The following is a 23,467-nucleotide window of genomic DNA, read 5'->3' on the forward strand; positions in this document are numbered from 1 at the left end:
GGTTTTCAATTTCCCTAGATCGACGACTTTCTGCGGGGCCTTTGTGTTCTCATTGATTGCCAGAGTACAGCAGGCTTTGTTGCCCTGACAAATATTATTTGATAAGAAAAACAGAGACACAGAGCCTGGGTCAAGGCCAAGGCCCTGCATTCCTGCAGAGGGGTGGCCACAGAATGGTGGTTCATCTGGCAAGAGCATCGCGCTGATGGGACTTCCCGAGACTACTCAGAGCAAGGCCTTTGCATTTCCAATGGGGAAACTAAGGCTGGGTGAGGGTTGATTCAGCCGATGACGCAGCTGGACACAGATATTAGTGTTGCTGTCCCATATCACAGATGCACAAATGGAGGCAAAGAGCCAGGGTGAGAACCCAGGAGCCCCCACACTCAGCCCAGGATGTTTTCTAACTTCCTGGTCTTTCAATACCCCCAGAAAAGCCCTGGGAGGAGCCCGGGGGCAGGGGTGGTAGTCTCTGGAGCGTATCACAGCTGTGGTGCTGGGTTCCCTCCGCGGAGGCTCCTGGGCGGTCATCCCCTAAAGAAGATTCTCTCAGCATGTGCTTCTTGGGGCTTCTACTGATGCAGACTTGGCCCCTATTGGGGAGAGCAACTGCAGCAGCCACAGGCTCAGGGCCTCCCTCCACCTGCCACACCATGCCACAGGGCATGGAGTTGGGTGGCTCAAGAGAATGACGTCCCTTGCCAACCATCTATAAATGTGGCTCAGGGGCTGTGGTCGCCTGCTGTCTCTGGACAGCAGTCACTTCCCTCAGTGACTTCTTTAGTCCAGTCAACGAGCAGCCTGTCACACACCTAGCACATGAGGATGTGTCATGTCAGGGACAAGGCACAGACCACGAGTCCTTAGAGCTTGGGACTGGGAAGAGAGTGGGTCCCTTATAAGAGGCTGTTGGGGCCAGGTTCCACAGTCATAGCCTGCCAGAGTCTGGCTTTTCCTTCTCCCAGCCAAGGGCAGTAGACGGAGAGGCTCCTATACAGAAACCAGAGGATTTGACAAAGTGTCCCAGGACAGTTTCTATGAGCCTGCTTGTGTGTGCACACACACACCCGCATCCCTCCTTCCTGAGACACTGACTCACCCATGACGTTAAGGAAGATGTTGCCTGAGGCGAGGACCACCTTCTCCCTGGTGGCTCTGTCGTAGATACCCACATGGCACTCATAGGGACCATTGTCTGAGATCCGGACCTCAGGCAGCCTGCAGAGAAGCAGATGAAACGGTAAGGCTAGTATTCAAGGCTGAGGAGGCAATGTTCCATCCAGGAGGCCAACCCCAGGACAAACTTGTCCAGGCTCCACACATTCACTCTGCAAAGACTTTGCACACCTGCAGCCTGGACTTGGAGGAAGGACAGCACTTATGCAGCACCCACTGTATACAGGCTCCGTGTCTGGTGCTGCAGAGGCGGATAGTGAGTGCTATGTTCAGCCTGAGCTAAATCTGTGCCCAGGAGCAGCTACCCAGCTGGTCGTGTGCCACTCTTAGGATGCCCTGTGGGTGATGCAGGTTTCCAGGAGTTGGGCTTAGCTGCTGCCTGCATGAGCCTGGCCCCAGTCATTCCTCACAACCACCAATGTCTCAGTTACTGCTCTATTGCTGTGAAGAGACACCATGACCAAGGCAACTTATAGAACAAAGTATTTAATTAGGGGCTTGCTTATAGCTTATGAGGGTCAGTATGTGATCGTCATGGCACTGGAGCAGTGGCTGAGAGCTACTTACATCCTGGTCTGAAGGCAGGAGGCAGGGAGAGAGAGACTGGGCCTGGCACAGGCTTTCAAAACCTCAAAGTCCAACTCTAGTGACACACCCCCTCCTACAAGGCCACGCCTCCTAATCCTTCCCAAACAGTTCCACCAACTGGGCACGAAGCATTTAAATATATGAACCTATTGGGGCCATTCTATGGGGGTTGATCATTACACTCCATAAACAGGGAAACTGAGGCATGAGATGTTATTGACTGCCCTACCCTGTATAGCTAAGATATCACTGTGAGACCATGGAATCCTGTCTTCAGACAGCCAAGAGGTCACTTTATGCCCTGTCCTGAGGACACAAAAAGAAGCACAATTACATTCCTGTTCCCAAGAAATCTCCTCCCTGGTAGACAGGGAAACTGACCAGTACCCCACCCCCGTGCTACAATATGTGTGCTGAGCAGTGGGCTGAAGGGAATTGGCTCTCCTCCAAGGTCCCCAGACCGGGGTGTGTGTGGGAGTCCCTTCAAACTCCCTCTTGCTTTTCATTGGAAAGGTTCAAGAGTAAATATCTCAGGCTTTGTTCCCTCTTGAAGTTGATCTTGGGCTGGAGAGATGGCTCTGAACTTTTGCAGAGGACCTTAGTTTGGTCCTTAACAACCACATTGATTAGTTCATAACAGCCTGTAACTCCAGCAAAGGGGGATCTGATACCTCTGGCCCTGTGAGTCCCTGCACTCATGTGTGTACCCACCCCCAAGACACAGATACACATAGGCAAATTAAAACAGACTCTCTCTCTCTCTCTCTCTCTCTCTCTCTCTCTCTCTCACACACACACACACACACACACACACACACACCTGAGTCTTGGGAGAAATGGATCAGTGGTTAGGAGCACTTATTGCTCTTGCAGAGGACCCAGGTTTGATTCCCAGCACCCATATGGCAGCTCATACCTGTCTGTAACTTCAGTTCCAGGGCATTTGACACACTCTTCTGGCCACTACAGGCATTGCACACACATGGATTACTTACATACATGCAGGCAAAACACTCATACACATTAATTCAAAGCCGAATCTAAAAAGTCTTAAAGCTGATATCTTGTAATTTCTCTCTGTCCCTCATAGCACACAAACAGCTGAAGAGAGCCTGTCAACCAATCAGTGTGCCGGGTTCCGATAAAACTTTATTCATGACTGTCAAGTTTTCTGCTGCTCAGAATGTTCATGTCACAGAATAAACTTACACTTTTCCTTTTCTCCTCCAATCATTCAAAATTGTTAAAACGTTCTCAGTTCGCAAGCTGTGACTAAACAGGCCATCGTCTGATGACTCCTGTTCTAGATCTCTCTACAGAGCCTACAGGGTCAGGTCACGTTAGAATGAGTTGGTATGCCCTTCTTTCTCCTGGGGGGTACAGTCACAATGGGGGCAGCCTCTTTCCGCCATCTAGGCTGCAAAGAGCTCTGAGAACTGAGTTCAAATTATGCTTCCCTCTGTGTGGAACCCACGGAACTTTGGGGAAGCCATACCTTTGAGCACCCACTTTCATTGTGTGTGTGTGTGTGTGCGTGTGTGTGTGTGTGTGTGTGTGTGTGTGTGTGTCTGTGTGTGTCTGTGTAGCGCAGATGACACATCCCAGGAACGAAGTGAAGATGGGCTTTGATAAATACTTGAGGGCACTGCACACACCTACCCAGAGGCCATGGGTGGCCTCGACCTATGATGCCCCTAGAGGTGAGAATTCCTGCCAAGGGGTGTCCAGGCACTTTGACCAGCAGGCAGCCTCAGCTTGGTACTACACTGGGCAAATCCAAATCTCTCCTCAAGTCCCGACCTATACTGGCCTGTTTCCGAGGAGGCCCCTGTGTCAATGTTGATTTTTGCATTCCCAGAGCAGGCAGAAAACCAAGGGAGACATCCACATTCGTTCACGGTCCTCCTCCACCTCACCAGCCCAGCCGAGTCGCAGGCCCATGGGGGATGGAGAGGCCGTTATTAGCTCAAGGCTCTTCCTGGGCGGCTCCTGAGCTGGGAGGTCCCTTCCGCTCAATCCTTCCCCCCTCCTCCCCGTCTGCCCGCTCCAAGCTTCTCTTTCATCTTGTGAAGAGCAGTTTAACCTCAGGTTCCAGCCTGTCTCAGCTCCTCTTGCTTGTGAGTCACTTCTGTGCCCGCCCCCCCCCCGACGCCACGCCCCCCACCTGGGCGCTCAGCCTCGTCCTAAGCTCTTGTCGCTTTGAGCTGAGCCAGCTCCCCTAGCAGCCCCTCCCTCCCTCGCAGGGCACCCAGCACTCATTAGCATAAACAACACCCTCATTTCCATAGACTACACAGAGGTTGCCATCTGGTCTCCTCACTGTCAGGAAGGACTGAAGTGTGGGGAGCACCCTTTCCATGGGGGGAAGATGCCGCCCCCGCCGCCCCTTCCACTCCTCTCAGAAGAAAGTGCCTTGACAGTGGGAACAGCAGGGAACCTGTCTCCCCTGGGAATGATTTCCTTTGTAACAGCAGCTAGATGGAGAACAGCAACGTACTTGCTGCGCATGGTAGCTGAGTGACAACCACCTTAAGTGACATGTTTCGGCTATCCTCACAGGTGTCTATTATGCAGTCGACCTGCTTAAGTGACTTTCCAGGGAGACAGGTGCAGGGGGTGTGTAAAGAAACAGGCTGGGGGGGGGAGCGGGCGGATGGATGGAGCCGGAGGCTCCTGGTGATGTCACCAGATAGTGAGGGCATGGCTGACACACAGGGGGAGGCACGCAGGTGACCACCCCATGGGTGTCTATGCAGATGTGTTTAGGTGACCCCAGCACTGGGGACATGTTTGGGAATCACTCGGCTGATGACATGCTCAAGTGACGGTAACACAAGCCATATGTTTGGGTGACGTGTGGGTGACACCTCACAGGTGGTGTGGAAGACAGCTCAGTGGACACGTGGGGTGGTGCTTTCAAAGACAAGACAGCTTCCCATCTGGGGCTGCTCCTACAGCTCCACTTGGTGCTCCTTGCTGGGCTCCAGGGTTTGTGCCTGGCCTGGCTGGACCACTAAGCCGCATCATCACTGGGCACAAGCTTGGCAGTTCTTGTTCCACACTCCCAGGCAGTGAGTGGCCAGGTCCTGGGTGTCCACCTCTTCACGTCCTGAACTACACTGTTTCCCTTCTCCACTCTCCCCCCCACCTCCTCCCCACTCTCCTGTAGACAAGCTCAGGATTTAAGTGGGGTTTCCGTATCTTTCAATCCCCCTTCAAATGCAGAATCCAGACCAGGCCCTCTCCTCTAAACCCCTCCGAAAGCGGTCAGCGTTGGGGAGAAATGGCCAGGAACTGCCCACAAGCCTCCTCAGCCACCTCATCCCCCACTGCCTCCCCTTCCTCCAGTCACAGCCCCTCTGTTCTTCTTGCCCTTTCTTCCTGCATACACCTTGTTCCTGCTTTATAAGATAACATTTTACTTTGGATAATCTTAAATCATGGAAAAGTAGCCAAGATAAGAGAGTCCCCGGACACCCCACGCTGCCGTTCCTCTATCTCAGCTGCCATCTGAATCCAGACGCAGCCTCATCCCCAGGTTCGCTCTGGCTCTCATCTCCGATCCAAAGCTGCCAGGTCACAGCTTTGATCCACACCTAACCGCCTCGTCTCCTTCATCAAACCCCGAGATCTTCCACTGTCATCCTTGGAAAGTGGATTAAGTGGTCCAGAGCCTACCCCGCCCCCAGCACTGAGTGGCATTGATCCGAAGGCTGGATAGAAGGTCTTCCCAGGCAGCAGGGGGCCGAGGGGGTGGGAGGAGGCCGCTCTCATCGGTGATGGCCCGAGATCAGGTCGATAAACTATTAATAACCGCAGCGTCTGTGCGCAGATAGGGGCGATGCAGTTTAGCGGCTGGAGTTTACCAACACTGACGGCATCTCTGAAGGGCGAGTAATTGTGTTTTTGAAAAGCTGGGAACAGGAGGAGCAGGCATGTTGCCTTTACCTGTTGGCCTGAGCCTCATCCAGGGGAGGATGGGGGCCGGACACTGCAATTCTGCAGCATGTAGGGGCCAGAGGACCACATCTGCATACAGACTTAGACCTACTGTGTGAACCACATCTAGACCTACTGTGTGAACCACATCTAGACCTACTGTATGTCCTGGCATCTCAGCCTACTGTGTGCTCTGATATTTGGACGAGCTGTGCATCTCAGCATCCAGGCCTACTATGTATCCTGGACTCGAGACCTACTGTGTGCCCTGATTTATGTCTATAGCATGCTCTGGTATCTAGACCAACTACATGCTCTAGCATTTAGACCTACTGGGTGCTCTGCAAGGCTGAGCCTTGTGGTGGTGTGGAGATACCTACCAGTTACTTATCTCTACTTGGAGAGTTCCTCGTTTCCTGTTCCTGTGGAAAGTCTCTAGCCATTCCCCTGACCCCAGCAGTGCAGTGGAGGGCTTAAAAGCACACAGGTTACAAAGCACACAGGCTGTTGGATCAACATGTGACTCCCAGCTCAGTTGCAGCCCTGATTTGGTCCTCTGAGAAAATCATGTGACTTCTCTCAGGCTCAGTTTCCCCATCTGTCACACCACTCACTAGATTTTTGGGAAGACTACCAGGGCTCACCCAAGGGCGCTGCCTAGGGCTGGTGCATCATGAGTGTCCAGTGACATAGATCCTAGAGGCACATAGCGTTCTTGAGCTGCCCCTACCAGGCAGGCTGCCCTGACTGCTCATCCTTTGCGTGGACAAAAGACCCAGCTCCTTTCCCTCTGTGTGTGCCTGCAGGTACCATCCACGCACCTCCCCTCTCAGTCCAGAGGTTCTCCGAAAGCCTCTTGCCTTCTAGCTAAGTGCTCCTGAGTATCTGGGAGGACCAGGTCAGTGGAAACAGCTGTTATAAACCAGGGTCTCTGGTGAACCTGGCCAGTTTGCGGTGTTTGCCGAGGCTGTTTGACCTCCCATGTTAGGATTCTGCCACTCCGCCAGCTATATGATCGCACATGCGCCGTTCAGTAGCTAAGCAAGGTGTCTTACACCTTACGTCATCTGTGTGCTGCGTGATTACATAATGCGTGAGGCATGGTCACGCAATCTGCGCATTCGTGGCATAGCTCCGTAAGCCCACATGAGCATGTGCAGGGAAATCCTTAAAAAGCCGGTCACAGACCCCTCTCTTCTGCTCTCTCCTCCTCCCCCGCCCCTGCACCTGTATTCCGCAGGCCTGGTCACTCTCTTCTGTCCCCCCCCAAGCTCTGATACTGGGGTTTGTCATGCCTCATGGAACCTTTCTCACACAGTGACCAGTACCGCTTATTTAAAACCAACATCCCAAGGCCTCACTTTTCCTATCTGATGATTGGGCATGACGATACTGTGTGGAATTTTAGCCCTGGAAGTGCTGACCTTTGCAGATTCACAGTGGAGACTTCCCAGTGAACATTTCCCAACTCACCGACCCCTACTCTATGATCTCCCACTGTACAGACAAGGAAGATGAAGCACACAGACAAGATGTGTCACAGAGTGAGCAGGCAGGTGCCCAGGTGAGAACCCAAGCCAGAGGTGGCAGATGGTCGAGTGGGCACATGCACTCCTTACCCCCCTCACCCTGCCCTTGCACCTCATTTCTTCCTGAGCTGAGCGCCTCCTGAGTGATTTGGCCTCTGCTGCCCTGTGTGTTTCTATTCTGAGCCTGCCACCTCCCCAGGTAACAAGAGCCATATGCTTCCTCTCTGTTAGAAGAAGGATGGCCTTTTGCTTCCCCCAAGTTCTCTTTGCCAAGCTTTCAGGGAGTCTGGGGTGTCTCCCATGCACCTTGTCAAGGCACGGCAGCCTTTTGGCCCCTCTGTTTGTCTTGGCTTTGATTTGACGCTGGGAAGAGCCTCTGATTCTCCCAGAATCCAGGTAGCAGACGTAGGAGCCTGGCCAGGCAAAGAATGAAGGGTCCAGCTGTGTAGCCTCCTTCTGCCTTGCTGGGGAACCGGGAGAGGCAGCGAAGGACCTTTACAGACAGACGCTCAGTGAAGGGCCGCACAAATGCACACAGACCTGAGCCAGCTCTCAGCGCTCGCCCTCCTACTTTCTCCTGTGCCATTAATTGATTAAAATTTTAAGACAAATTATGAAGCCACTGCCTCTCGCTGTTTTCAATGCTTAGTCTATAGCCAGGAGCCAGACAGAGAAGCGTGCTTGAATGGAGACACTGGGAACTTGTTTTCCTGTCTTGTCTGTGTGTACACCTCCCTCCTGCTCAGAAGAATTGAGTTGGACAGTAATGAACCTGCCTCAGGAACAAGGTCATCATTAAAAAAAAAAAAGCCAGTCCCACCTGGTCGCCCCTGGGGCTTTTGTAAATTTTACCGTTGTTCTGCACATCTCCCAGAAGCCTCACCATTCTGCTGGGGTTTTCTTTGCTTGAAAATTTTGCTACATTGTTATTTTTTATCTTTAATTACATGTATGTGTCTGTGCACAGGGGTGCAGGTGCCCAAGGAGGCCAGAGGCATCAGACGCCCCTAGCTGGAGCTACAGGTGGCATTTTGGAATTTAATTTGGCTCTTCTGGAAGAGGAGCAAGTGCTCTTAACCACTGAGCCATCTCTCCAGCCCCCTTTGTTTGCTAACTCTATTTTTATTGTTTATTTGTGTGTGTTCAAGGGTGTATGTGTGTGTATTGCATGTGTATGTGCGCATGTGTGTTCATTTGTATGTAGTTGCACATGGGGGGCATGTGTATGCAGAGACCAGAGGTCAACTTCAGGTATTGTTCCCTAGGAGCCTCCCTCCCTGTGTTTCAAGTCTGGGTCTTTCACTGGGACCTAGCACTGTCCAATCAGATGAGACGAGAGCTGACCAGTGAGCTCCAGGGATCTGCCTGTCTCTGGCCTCTCATTGCTGGGATAGCATGCATGCACCATCGTGCCTGGCTTTTTATACAGATGTTGGGGACCAAACTGAAGTCCTCATGATTGCACAGGAAAGGGCGTCACCAACTGAGCCACGCCCCCCTCCAGTGCATTTTGGTTTGAAGTTTCGTCCTTGCTATACCGAAGCATAAATGATGAACTGCAATGTTAATGTATTTAAACTCTACACACTTCAAAGGTCCCAGCGTACTGAAACTATGGCTACCATAAATATAATGACCCCATGCATTGCTCCCAAAGTTTCCTCATGCCCTTTTGCGATCCACTCCCCCATCCTCAGAAGGCCACAGATCTATCTATCCCCATGAAACCCATTGCCTAGGATCTTCTATAAATTGTGTCTTACAGTGCTTGCAACCTTTTGCTAGCTTTCTGTGTTAGCTTTCTGCTGCTGTAATGAGATACTCGAGACACTCGCCATACACAAAGACATGGTTTATTTTGGCTCGATGTTTATCAGAGATTTCAGTTCACGGGGGTTTGGCCCTGATACTTTGGGGCCGACGGCAAGGAGAAGAAAATAGCCCAGAGGAGACAGATGGGGAGGAAGCAGGTCCCACTCTCCCCTGTAACCATCACCATAAATAGCTCACAGACTACCCACCAGGCCCCACCTCTTAAAGCTCCCACCGCTGGGCTGGGGAGAGGGCGCAGTGGGTGGAAGCGCTTGCTGAGTTTGGTTCCCAAACCCACGTGAAGAACTGGATACGGTAGAGTCTGTAATCCCAGCACTCCTATGGGGAGATGGGAGGCGGGGACGGGAGAATCACCCAGGAGCTGGTGGGTCAGCTGGCCGGGAGTCTGTTGCACAGTGGCGGGACAACAGTTGGTGCTCCAGTGTGGTGGAAGGAGAGAACTGACTGCTGGGAGCTGCTCTTTGGCCTCTGCACACGTGCTGTGGCACACGCGCTCACACGCTCTCTCCATCTCTCTCTCTGTCTCTGTCTCTGTCTCCCTCTACCCCATCTACAGATATTTAAAGATTCTGTTTAACTTGGTGTAGCACTAAGCCTGGGGTGGAGCCTTTAACGAGCAACCTCCATTCTTCATCATTATCTTGCCATTCACTCCTGGGTGGCCTCTGTCCACACCACCTCCTTCCCGGTCATGGCTGAGCCACATCCCGTTGCGTGGATCTGGCTATGCATGTCATCCTGCTGTGTGGACATCTTTATCCATTTGCCCATTGATGGGCATTATGTTGCTCTAGGCTCTCACCATTAGGAACACAGCTGCAGTATATCCTCAGATACCTGCCTTCATTTCTCCTGGGTAACCACAGAAAGACAGCATGACTGGTGTATGGCTCACTTTAAAAGTCACTGCCTGACTTTCCTCTAAAGGGATCAGACAAGCCTCCCCCCCACACCTCAATGGCTTTCTGCCTTTTTTTTTTTATTTAAAAATATCATTACACTTATTTATTTATTTTATGTGCATGGGTATGTATGAGCATACGTGCTGCACAGCCTGTTTACACGTGTGTAGAGGTCAGAAGACAACCAGAGGGAGTCAGTTTTCTTCCACCACAAGGGGACCTAGGAGTTGGACTCAGTTTGTCAGGCCCAGCATCGAGCACCTGTTCCTGGTGAGTCAGCTTCCCGATCCTCTCAGATTTAAGTTTTCCTAAAGCATATTATTTTGTGTGTGAGCCAGTGTACATGATATGTGTCACATATGGGTAAGTGATTTCTGGCATGTGTGGAGGTCGGGGAAAATGCTGTGGAGTCATGTCTCTTCTTCGAGAAGTTGGACTCAGGCAAGCAACTTTACCTGCTGAGCCAGCTCATTGGCCCAAGTTCTTCCTCTACATAAGCCACTCATGAGCCTTCTAGAAGCGTCCCTCCCACCCTACCTCTTCTGGACATCCAGTCTGCTCCCACATCTAAGGAACTCATTGTCAGTCACCTTTACACTCAAACTCCAAGCCCAGGCGGCGGCAGGTGTGTGGCAGGGATGGAGAGACTCCTGGGCTGTGGGGGAACCCCAGTGTGCACTCTCCATGCCTGAAGCCCTGGGTTCTGGGGTAATCAGATAAAACAAAGCTTGGGAGACTGGCAGGGAGCTGTGGGTTTCTCTATGAGATGCAAGTGGGTTCCTCTGGACCCCTCTGCTCCTTTCTTTGCACAGGTAAGGTAGGTTCAGGGACAGACTTCTTCCCTTCCTCCATCTTGAGCCTCTCTTTCATGCAGGACCTCTCTTTTCTCCTCTCCCTCCTTCCCACCAGTCTCCCCCAGTCCATCCAGCCTGTCCCACCTATACCTTGCTGCTGTGGTGATTTCTGACACAGGATGCTATCTCTGCTGATTCTGAACCTCCTGACACCGGATGCTGATCTCCTGACCACCGGGATGCTGATCTCCTGACCACCAGGATGCTGATCTCCTGACCACCAGGATGCTGATCTCCTGACCACCGGGATGCTGATCTCCTGAGCACCAGGATGCTGATCTCCTGACCACCGGGATGCTGATCTCCTGACCACCAGAATGCTGATCTCCTGACCACCAGGATGCTGATCTGACCACCAGGATGCTGATCTCCTGACCACCAGGATGCTGATCTCCTGACTACCGGGATGCTGATCTCCTGACCACCGGGATGCTGATCTCCTGACCACCGGGATGCTGATCTCCTGACCACCGGGATGCAGCCCCTCCCTCCCTCCACATACTGCCTTCTCTAGGCTTCCTTTCACATAAGGATCAAGCCCAGTCTCGCTGCAAGCTCAGATCTGGCTCAGGCCCAAAAAGGAGGATGGAAGGAACAGATGGAGGGAAGAAAATGGCTTGTGGCCTCACATCCCTTGCCAAAATCCAGCAATCGAATGAGGAGACTCTTCAGGACCAAACTTGTATAATGCACTCTATTTAAAAGGCATTTTGTAATTCAAACGTCTTCATTTATACACGCGGCACCTCGTTGCAGGCTAGGAGCGAAGATTCAGGTAGCAATGGGTCCTTTGAGGCCGAGCTTTAATGAAGAGATGAGAGCGCCTTTTCATTTGGACAGCATTGTTTGCATGGAAACAGAGCCTCTTAGGGGATGGGAAGAGTTCTTTCTTGCAAGTAGGTTAAACACACCCCCTGCAATCTTATGAGCCCAGAGCCTGCCAGGGCTCTGCCGTCCCTCATCCCTGCTGGCAAGAGACCAAGTGTGAGGTCATGAAGTTTTTACAGCTCTTGAAACCACCAGGCTGCCTCCATTGGCTGCTCTGCCAGCCCCAGCACCCAACCCCCACCGCCGTGTCTCCCTCAAACACCTGCTCCCTCTTTCAGTTCAGGGTCATGCCCTCTGATGCTGATGCCTGCTCTGCTTGGGCAGAGCACCTTGGTGAGGCAGAGCTAATACAAATGGCTGTAAAGTCTCGGGCAGCCTTGGCTGCTGTTGGGTATTTGCTAATAAGAGCTGCCTGCTCCTCGTAAGGAGAAGGGGTGGAGTGAGGTCCTCCCCTGCTGCTCACGTTTGTACCCTGTGTAATCTGAAGAGCTCGACTGGGAGCTGGGAGTGGTGCAAGGGAGGACCAGTGGTCCAGATGTGCACCTGCTCAGCCAGTCCCAGCTGTTTCCTGTCTTTGGCTGTCCTCCCAGCTTCTTAGCTTCCCCTCAGAGACAACCTCACAGTCCCTCCCAATGTCCCAGGCATGGAAGGAGAAAGACTGGCTGCTGGTGGGAGCATTGGGCCCCATGGGGAGGTATCTGGGGACGACAGGAAAAAATGATCACAGCTTGGCTGGGGATGGACTCCCCAGTGGAAGACCCCAGGAGGGCTCTGGATGCATGGCTTAACCCTAGGCAAGCACAGGAATCCCCCCTCTTGGAGATGGCCATCTGAAGATGAGGTGAAGGCTTCTCACAGGCTCTCAGGGGGAAACTGAGGCTGCAGTTAGCCAATGAACACACTTCAAGTCTCCTGTTTTTGGCTCTCTCTATGATCTGGATTTATCCATCTGTTGAAGTTTGCCCACAAAGCAGTCGAGGTGGTTCCTATCTCTGGGCTTTTCCAACCCCCAAACTGGAGCCTAGAGCTTAGAAGTGCTTGGATCACAGCCTGTGCCAATGGACGGGATTAGATGACAGATGTCACAGCTCTGCAGGGGTCCCCTCAACCACAGAAGCTGTCACAAAGCTAATCCCATACACACTACAGCCTCCATCCTCCTCTCTAGACCCTCTCTGTTCCTACTCTTCTCTCCCTGGTTTTCATGGCCCCCTGGAGGTAGACTTACACTCAAGCCTAGCTCAGAAGAAACACAGACTCCAGACCCAGGCCAAGGGCAGCCTGTCCTGTCTGACTTGACTAAAGTCACCTGCAGTGATAATACTTGAGTCACCCTCCACCACAGTGTGGGTCTGTGTATATCCTCGAGCTGCTTGGCAACAAAGAGAGAAGTTTAACTCACAGAAGACAGGGCAGAACAGTCTAGAATTAGAAATGAGCCCCCACCCATATACATACACCTCTTGTGACGCACCTTGATTTTCTCCTTCAGAAAGCCCTTTGCAAAGAGGTCCACTGGAAAGGGTGGATTCACAAGAGTGAAAGACAGATGGATGAAGAGGCTGTCCCAGGAGTTGGGAAAATGGTTCATCAGGTAAAGTACTTGCCTTGCAAGAGCCTAAATTCTACCCCAAAATCCACATGAAAAACCCTTGCATGGTGGGGAACATTTGTAATCCCGGCACTAAGGAGGTAGACACAAGCAGATTCCCCAAGGCATGCTGGCCAGTCTAAGCTAATGGATGAACTCCTGGCCAATGAGAGACCCTCTGCATCGATGAATAACCCACATGGGCATGCTCACAGAGCCAGTCCCTTGAGCAAGGCACCTGCCAGACAGGCACGGACTGCACAGCTTTGTTCCTTCTCTACCAGATCACCTCGTACATGGTCATCAACCAGGGTGACCATCTAGTCTTGGGAGTCTCAGCCTTGCCTGGTTTCAGCAGAAAGTTCTCAGGTCCAGCATGCCAGAATGGCTGGCCACCTAATGTTTAATAGAGAAGAACATTAAGGAGAGGGGTGTGGCTAGCCCGAGACCAGACACTGGTCAGCAGCAGACAGAGAGAAGACAGGACCGACCACAGGGGCCAGCAGATGAACACTCCCTGGAGGTGTGTGAGGAATGGTGACCTGATGACGGCATCAGGAAGCCCTCTCACAGGGGTGGATGCACAGTGGCACTCAGGGCCCCGTGGCAGTGGTTGCTGTGAACCGAAGTCTCCATGAGACAGGTGAACCTGTGTTCTCACCCAGGCTGGCGAGTTTGGGTCCACTTTCTCCCACAGCCCCTACAGATAGGAAAAACATCCGTTAGAGCTATTGCTTGGGGATGGCAGCCCTCTCTCTCTGGCCATTCCCCTGCAGGAGTGAAGGAAAGGCTCGCCTCCCAACCACTGGAGGTTTTCCGAAACTAAGTAGCAAGGGGAAAAAGAAGATGTTCTGCAACCATGAAACTGGACACAGTCGCCCACCCTGATCGTCCCAGCTGCTCAGGAGGCTGAGGCACGTTCTCTGGGACCCTGGAGCTTGAAGCCTATGCACTAAAATAAGACCTCCATCTCAAAAAACCAGACAACCAACAAACAGCTGGGACTGGGAAATGGTTCATTTTGTGAAGTGTGAGGTCTTGAGTTTGATCCCCCGCCACCCACATAAACATAGCCAGGGTTGGTAGGGATGCATTTGCAATCCCAGGACTGCAGAGATGGAGGCAGATCTCTGGGGCTGGCTTGCCAGCCAGGCTCACTTAACCACTGGAACCCAGGTTAATGAGAGTCCATGTCAGTACTGGACAACATTGAGGAAGGACGCCTGAGTTTGATCTCCGGCATCAAATCATATGCACTCCACCCAAAGGTACATCTACACACCCGTGAATACAAACACACACCATCAGAGAGGGAGATAGAACATCACTTGCTGGCTCATGGGGACATCAAGGAAGATGGATGACCAATGACCCAAGGAGAGTCAGGTGCTGTGTGCCCTTTTCATGGGGGACAGGGGACACAGGCGGTCCTGAAGGCAGTAACTGATTTTTAAGGCAATTGGGTGGGCTTGACAGAGGGCAGTCCTTCACAGATGATGCCTTTTGTTAGTGAGTGAGCCTGGGAGACGGGTGATGACTTGTGTGGAAGTCTTCCTGCCGTAGGAGTTTAGTCAATGCGACCTTGGGGGGCGAACAAAGGCTAGTGCTTTCTGCACTGTCGGGTCTGATCTTTGGGCAGACAGGAACAATGGAGCAAAATCTGCTTCAGCAATGGCCACCCCCAGGTCAGACCAGACCTATATCCAGACAGAGCACTAAGGAATACAGGGATTGTACCCCAGTATGGTGCCAGGCTGGGCACAGGTTGGGTCCTAGCCCCAGGTGCTTGTGGTAGGCTGTCCTGGGGCCTGAGCTGCTCCTGCTGGGTCCTCAGGGCTTTATGATCCGACTAGGATCAAGTGGGCAGGGGCAGTGCTGGGCAGGTGTTCAGGCTTCATCAAAGCCTGCCCGCATGGGGGCCTTGGTACCATTCCGTCTTCTCTTCCCCTTTTCTCTCTTTTCCTGACAGGGGCTGTGCAAGGGCCTTTTCCAGGGCCTTTAAAACCCATCAGTGCAATTTTCACCCCTTTAAACCTGAAAAGAGTTTCTAGCTGCTCTGTGGGTACCAAATGCCAAAGGCATCTAATCACATACAGGCTGGCTGGGCAGGGGGCGGGAGATGATGGAGAGGGACAGCAGGGCAGAGGCGTCTAGAGAGGATGCCCACCAGGCTCTCCTTCCCCTGCCTTCTCTGGGGACCTTTGGAGGACCTTCAACTGCCACAGCTGGATTAGATAGCAAATCTGTCCTGGAGCGTTAAGCCCTTCTACTAAGAGTTTGAGGTGTCTGATGGCTGTGACTCTCTGGCCAGGCCCTCACTCTGCATTGTGAGAAGTACCCGGGGTGTGGGTGGGGGGTCCTCTGTGTTCGTCTCCTGACAAAGGATGGTCTGAAGCAGACAGCAGGGAACTGGTTGGAACTCTGCACCAGCCCTCTGAACCATGGCTTCTGCCTCATAAATGGAGTGAGCCCTATGTCCCTGAGTGTGAAGCTCTCAGGGTGGGGTGTGCCTGGAAGACACCTCCTTCCCATCTGAGGGGTGCTCTAGAGGCGTGGGCCATGATTTACTATCAGGCGACCTGGCCAGCACCAGCTTCCCAGAAATTCCCATTTCATTTTGCCCAGGAAAAGCCAGAGAGAGCCAGCCTGGGGACTCCAAGTCCGGGAGGGAGCCTGGGAGGTGACAGGCGGGACCACTTACAGGCCTCTCTTCTCTGGCCTGTTATATATCTTGGCCCTTCCTGCTTTGTGCAGCTGATACCCCCGGCCTTGCACCTGATCCCTCACCTTCCTCATCCTCTCTCCACCTCTCCTGCAGACCCCCACCCTGACTTTCTGTCCACGGCCTCTCCTCCTGCCTCCCCCCCACCCCGTTCAGACCCCCCACCCCACTCCCTGCCTCCCCCTCTCCAGGCCTCCCTTCCTGGCCTCTTGCTGCTACCATGGAAACCACTTCCTCCTCCAGGTCCTGATGGATTCATTTAGCCCCTCACAGTCAGGCTGCTCATGCCTGCTGGCTCTGGGCTGCGGGGGGTGGTGGATAGGAGTACGGTGAGGGGAAGGGGTCAGAAGGCGCCTGCCCTTTATTCTTTACCCCGTTGCATCTGGGCCTGGCAGGCAGTGTGGGGCACAGGCTCCACAGGAAACGACCCTGGGGAGAGACACAGACTAGACACAGGGCAGCTGGCCAAAGAGGAATCAAACAGAGGGTGCTGGGCATCAAGGGAGCCGGAAAAGCCAATGGCGTGTGGCTTGCTGGCCACTCCTTCCTTCCCCTCCTGGCTATTTTATTTCTTTGGAAGTCTCTGTCTCTGTCCCTGAATAAGCCAGTGAGAGCAGGGACGGGAAGGACAAGAAGCCTGTTGCCTGGAGTTGGTGGTCGGCAGGCGAGAGGAAGTGTGGGGAGCCCTTCATCCTCCCGTGTCCTCCTTTCTATCCTGGTTACCACTCTGACCTTGCTCAGTGAATACAACTACACGTGTGTGTGTGTGTGTGTGTGTGTGTGTGTGTGTGTGCGCGTGTGTGTGTGTAAGGCAGAATGAGGTCACGCAACCTCTGCACTCTAGGGGAGACGGCATGCACTGTGCCACGGAGCCCCGGCTCCGTGACAGACCCTCGGCGAGGACTTGGATAACAACTCTTTCCACCACCTCCACACCCCCTTTCCTGCCCCACCCCCACCCCGAGCTCAGCTGCGGGGACAGTCATAGACATAGGAGCTACTCTGGAACCTTCTGTGAGTGGGGAACGCCCAGGCGAATGATGAGCGACCCGGGGCAGGTTAGTCAGTATCTGCACCCCTCTCCCATCTCCGTCTCCACAACAGCCCCGTGAGGAAACTATTGACTCAGAGGCAGGGGGCTCAGCTGGGCGGAGTCCCGGTAGAGGCCCCAGAGGTGACACCTGCTGTGGCCTGTCGTCATCCGGTCACTCTTCCCAAGGAACTCTAAGCCCCAGTGCTAAGTGCTAAGCTGGTTAGCAGGTCCGTGAGGTGCAGTTAGGGTAGGAGTCTTGCCTTCCAAAAAGAGGCCCAGAGGGTTTCTACCAGGGGAGGGTATGATGCCGGTGGTTGGAGGGACACACCCCTTCAAGCCAGAGAGGGTTGCAAGGCAAGCAGAAGGAGCCGAGAGAATGGGGTCACGCAGCAGAGAATTGTGATTCTAGTGTAGCCTTCTGGCAGCCGTGAGAGCCTGGGGCCTGGTGAGCAGCCTGGCTCTGCCTGTGGTCACCGTAGGGACCACGGCTTACTTTTGTTCCCAGAAGCAAACTCTAATAAGACATTATCACACAAACTCCTCTGCTGTGGGACAAAACACCCACAGGACATTCTGCTCAGCACAGCTGGACAAGGGATCAGAAGACAGGCTCAAAGAGAAGGGGCCTGACCCCTGGCAAAGCGGCGGGATGCCAGAGCTGCACAGTTCAGAGCAGGCTTCTCCGAAGGGCTAGACAGACCTGGCCCGGCCCTACTACATGGCTGTTGATCATCTCAACTGCCTGCAGGGTGACAGGTTCTCATGAAGCAACCTCAAAGCCTGAGCCAATGATACAAGCCAGCGGTCAGCCAGCGTCTCGCAGTCGGTACCTGCCCACCCCCAGCCAGATCAGAAGGATGGAACTGGCTGAATGGATTGGGGACAGCAGCCCTGAGAGGCCAGGCAATCTGTCAGAGGTCACTCAGTTAATGGCAGGAGTGTGGGTCTGGGAAACTCAGAAGTTCACAGCGCCAAAGTTGGGGGTGGGAGGGCCTGGGCTTTGGGGTGACTGTGGTGGGGGGGTGGCGTCTGTGGGGGACCAATTACTCGGATCAGTAAAGCAAATCTTAACTCCCCCTGCCTGCCCTGCTGCAGCTGGGCCCGGAGCCCCACAGGAGGCCTTTCCCAATGAGGTCAGCTGATGGGTGACCCCAGGCCGAACCCGATTCCTGCTGCTTCATCAAAGCCAAGCTAAAAACAGCCTGGCTTTGGCAGCGGAAAATTGAAACTCCTAGCTTCCTCTTAAGGCTCTTAAACAGGTCATCCCACCAAAAACCCAATCCTTCAATCTGCGTTCTGTTAAAAAGTAGGGCAGGCCAATTACATTTCACAGTCCTGAGCTACACACTGCCAAAGGCAGAGAAGGGCAGGCCGGGGCGCCCGGGGCCGCGGCAGATGGGAGACAGGGGGGCCTCGCTAACCTCTCCCATCAGCCTCTTTGTCAAAACAAAATTAAAATGCCTGGACTCTAGCCGGCACCGAGATCCCATCCGCGGTAATAGGTATTTATCTTAGTGTGCTTGGCGCTGGGCTCCCTGCCATGGGAGCCGGAAGCTGAAAGGTTGTTGGCTTCCTGGTCTGTCTCTGACAAAGAGCGAGCAGGGCGCTGGGTGTTCCAGGAGGAAGAGCATCCCGTCATTCATTATTACCCCGCCAGCACGCTTTTCCTGAGCACCTACTATGTGCCAGTCTGTCTTAGAGCCTGGAAACACATCATGAGTAAGGAAGATTAAAAAAAAAAATAAATGAACCCGCTCTCCGGCCAGACAAGGGGATGCACACCTGTAATCCCAGCACTGGCGAGGAAGAAGCAGGAGGATTGCCACAAGTTTGAGGCCAGCCTAGTTTGAAGAGTGAATTCCAGGCTGGCTAAGGCTAGACAGTGAGAACCTGTCTCAAAAGCTAACCCACCCCGACCCAACCCTAACGTCCCCCGTCCAACGGAGCCCCCCAGTCTAGCTGTACATGGCAGACACATGCAAAGTAAGCTCTAGACATATAAAACGGGCTGGGGGAGATGGCTCAATCAGTGCTTGCCTCGCGAACATGAGGAACTGAGTTCAATCCCCAGGACCCATGTCAGAGAGCCGGGCATGGTGGCGTGTGCTTGTGGCGGCACGTGCTTGCGATCCCCGCGCCCGGGAGACAGGAGACATGAGACAGGGTTTCCTAACCAGCCAGTCTGACCAAATTGCCAAGTTTCAAGTAAATGAGAGACCGTCTCCAAACATGGATGATGGCTCCCGATCAACACCTGAGGTCGTCCTCGGCCTCCACACACACATGCATCTACATACACACGTAAACGGCATGTCAAAAAGCGTGATTGTACGAGTATCTTATAGAAAATAGAGTCTGTAGCCTGGCGTTGTTGGCGCACGCCTTTATTCCCAGCACTCGGGAGGCAGAGGCAGGCGGATCTCTGTGAGTTCGAGGCCAGCCTGGACTACCAATGAGTTCCAGGAAAGGCGCAAAGCTACACAGAGAAACCCTGTCTCGAAAAAAAAAAAAAAAAAAAAAAAAAAAAAAAAAAAAAAAAAAAAAAGAAAATAGAGTCTGGGCATAAGTAGAGTGCTCTGGGAATAGAGGGGAAGTCTCAATGTTGGTTTTCCCAGTGTTCAGGAAAGTGGACCTAGGAAGAGATGCCTTATTTGAGGGGTGGTCATTCGACATCTGGAGAGCCGCATGGATGGAAGTGGCAGTCTCTGAGTTTGTATTAAACTCCACACGCTTTGCTAGCCACTGTTTCTGCCCTCTGTCCTTGTGAGTTCTTTGGAACAACTTTATGAGGTGAATAATACGATGTAAATTCCCAGGAGTGATAAGACACCGAGAGGCAAGGGCAGAGCCAGGTCTCACGCTCCTGAGTTCCCAGCCTGGGTGAGGGAGCGGTGTGACTCAGCATCTCTCCTCTTCATGGCTACACGGGCGGAGCATCCCAAATGTGAAACTCTGGGATGTGAGAGGTTCTGAAGCCTGGAGCTTGCTGAGCACCTGCAGAACACCCCTGTGAAAAATTAGACACCATAGAAGCTTTGCTCCATGAACAAAATTGTTCAAAAAAGAAAAATACGGCACAGAGCTGCCTTCTCACTGTGTCTGTTAGGAGCGCGGGAAACATGGATTACACGCTGAGACTTGAGGCCCACCCCCAAGACCTCTCATTAATACATATGCAAATATTCCAGAATCCGAAAATTTTCCAAACCCACAGCAGTCATGGTCCCAAGGGTTTCAGAGGGTGGCTCAGCCTACAGTTACTATGGATACAAGCTGGCGGAAGTGAAGACTACATTTCCCAGGCTCCCTTGTAGGAGGGCGGCCATGCGATTGAGGAGAGAAGTTAGGTACAACTTCTCAGAACCACGCCCCCACAGAGGCCAAGGGGCTAAGACTGTCCGGATGGGATGGGGCTAATGGGGGCTGGCAGAGCCTTGAAGAATTGGGGAAGAGGGAAGTGAGATCACCCCGGGTGTGTCCTGAGCAGGGAGACTGGGACCTTGTCCCTCCTCCTCCTGCTCTATTTTTACTTCCTGGTCTTGGTGACCTGAGCAGTTTGTTTCACTACATATACCACCATGTTCAGCCTCACCTTAGGCTCAAGGAATAGAGCCAGCTAACCACAGACTGACAGCTGAAACAAGTCTCCCGTCTGAAGGTGTCCACCTCAGTGTTTGGTAACAGGGGAAGCTGACTGACACACTGGAGGAGTATAGATACAATGGCCGGAGCTAGGGCAACCTTCATGGGCTCTGAGGAGACCTTGAAAATGGAGATCCCAAGAGGGAAGTGACTGGAATCTGACACACTGGAGCCCTGAGATACATAGGAGAGAGAAGAAATTTGTTTGGGTTAAACTTCCTTTTCTTTCTTTTCTTTTCCTTTCTTTTCTTCTCTCCTTCCTTCCTTCCTTCCTTCTTTCCTTCCTTCCTTCCTTCCTTCCTTCCTTCCTTCCTTCCTTCCTTCCTTCCTTCCTTCCTTCCTTCCTTCCTTCCTAACTTCTTGCATAACCTCAAACTAATTCTACAATGCAGTGCTGTGGGCTGTGGGAATCAAGGAGGCCGTTCCTGATTTAATGCCTCTATTTACAGTGTTTGGTGACTATAATTTGGAAATAACCACTAAAGAAAGAGCCACATCTTTAGTCTCCTAACAGAGACCCGACACATACAGATTTTTCACGTGAAATCGCTCGATTTTCCAGAGTTTGTTATTGATTCAATTAAATAGAAATAATCAATGTGAGTCACACAGAACTTGTCAACTGACCTTCAAGTTCCAGCTGGTGAAGGAGGGACTCACAGGAGATCCTGAAAGGGCAAGGGAGGAACAACCAGGGTGGCTGGGTGCTAATGTGGGCACCCCTCCGCAGAACTGGGAGCGGCCATTTATGCTCCCACTGCGTGCCCCACTGTGTGTACCCACCTGTGCCCCACTGTGTGTACCCACCTGTGTTCCCACTGTGTGTACCCACTGATGCTCCCACTGTGTGTACCCACTGTGTGCTCCCACTGTGTGTACCCACTGATGCTCCCACTGTGTGTACCCACTGTGTGTACCCACCGATGCTCCCACTGTGTGTACCCACCGATGCTCCCACTGTGTGTACCCACCTGTGGTCCCACTGCGTGCCCCACTGTGTGTACACACCTATGCTCCCACTGTGTGTACACACCTATGCTCCCACTGTGTGTACCCACCTGTGCTCCCACTGTGTGTACTCACTGTGTGTCCCACCGAGCACATATTGTTAGAGGGAGTCACTTGGATTCTTCCCAAAGCAAAGAAAGAAACAGCTTTACTTAACCGAACACACTCTCACACGTGCATGTACAAACATATACACATGTGCACACGTGCGCGCGCGCGCGCACACACACACACACACACACACACACACACACACAAACAAGGCCTGCAGAAGCGAGCAGCGGCCAGCAGGACGTGTCACTCAGCCAAAGCCCCCGCCGTCTGTAGTCTGCTGAGCACCAGGATGGAAGAAGCGTTCTGTGGCAGTGTCGGGAAGCTGAGAACGGGAAGCGTGAGCTTGGGAGGAAGGTCTGGCCTTACCCTTCTCTCATCCTCACGGCAACGCCATTACAGCCCCGCTGGCCCTAGAAAATGCCAGCATGTGGGTGTGGTGCAGCCCACCATCCTGCTGGGTGGAGAGTCTATTAACACTCTCACTACTAGCCTGAGGCAAGGTTTTTGTTCCAAGGTTATACCTGCTGGGCCGTCTCCAGACCCGAGGGCCAGAGCCGGAGGGAATGCTGTGGAGGCCGAGAGCGTGCATGTCGGCGCAGCAGCCTGGCTTTGAACCTCACTCCTCCACATTCTGGCTGGGCGACTTGGAGAAAGTTTCTGTATCACCCTGTGCCTCGGTTTCCCCATCTAAAAACTGGTGCCATCATGGTATCTTCCCTCATGCTGCTGAGAGCATTAAGCGAGAGAATGTGTGGACGTGCTATGGAGAATGGCTGCCCACGGCCAACACAGGCAAGTTACGTCTTCTCACTTCATGCCTATGTTAGGGTTCACGTTTCTTCCGGTCACTGGCTCTGCCTGGTGGTCCTTGAGAGGCCTGGGGAGGGTGTGGATTCGTGCCCAGAGACCAGGTGGGTAAAGGACTGTGAGGTCCTAGGGACCCGGATGCACAGCATCAGGCAGATGCTGCTCTTGACACGTGCTCTAGACGACTACATATCGGGCAGTTCGGGATGTCTGAGCTCTGGCTCTCTGGTGATTTGGGTTCTGAGAGCTCAGCAGTTCCTAGAACAGGGGTGAAGCTAGTGGCCCTTGTACCTGCTCTGGAATTCAACAGATTGGGTGAAAGCTGAGGCCCCACCACTAGGGGGCAGTGTGGCCATTGCTGAGGCCCCACCACCACTAGGAGGCGCTGCGATCACGGGCAGTTGGTTCAAACTAATTAGTAAAGTTTGGCTCTTTGCTGCCAGCTGCGCAGGAGAGAGGGGACCATGTGAGGAAGACTAGAAGGTTCTTTCTCTAGTCATAGACCCTAGAGTAGACCAAGTGACGGTCCTGGAGGGGCTGGTGGGTAATACCAGCCACAGCTTACTTGAGACTGTATGGGGTTCAAGAGCTTGATTTGTGGGATGGTTAACCCTCATCATGACCCTGAGGAGCAGGTGCTAGATGCAAGGGAGACCCCAGGGAGTGGTGGAAAGAGATGCCAATCAGCCCTGCACAAGGGGTGGCCCTCCCCTTTAAGGACAGCCTACAAGCCACTCGACATTTGCCCCACACCTGGAGCTGGGGTGAGCATGTGATATGATGCCACACTTTCTGATAGGTCCTGAGAGAGCTCAGGGAGAGTCAGCAGTTGGGGAAATTGAGGTACAAGTTGCACATTCCATAGAACACTCAAAGAATGATGCCTCCCCCCCCAATATGAAGCAAATGAAATTGGGCTCTTCCCGGCAACCCCGAGAGGGACTGTGGATGAGAAGCAGGG

General features: G+C 53.0%; 1 protein-coding gene across 1 annotated transcript in view; it reads right to left on the reverse strand.

Moving 5' to 3' along the window:
* The window catches only part of Igsf21 (immunoglobin superfamily member 21), a 222,401-nt gene that overhangs the window by 35,016 nt on the left and 163,918 nt on the right, over positions 1–23,467 (reverse strand). The window contains exon 4 of the mRNA XM_028880731.2: positions 1,100–1,218. Within this exon, the coding sequence (XP_028736564.1) occupies positions 1,100–1,218 (119 nt within the window). The remainder of the gene's footprint in view (positions 1–1,099; positions 1,219–23,467) is intronic.

Source organism: Peromyscus leucopus, chromosome 2, assembly GCF_004664715.2.
Source record: "Peromyscus leucopus breed LL Stock chromosome 2, UCI_PerLeu_2.1, whole genome shotgun sequence".
In the NCBI taxonomy this organism is placed as follows: domain Eukaryota; kingdom Metazoa; phylum Chordata; class Mammalia; order Rodentia; family Cricetidae; genus Peromyscus; species Peromyscus leucopus.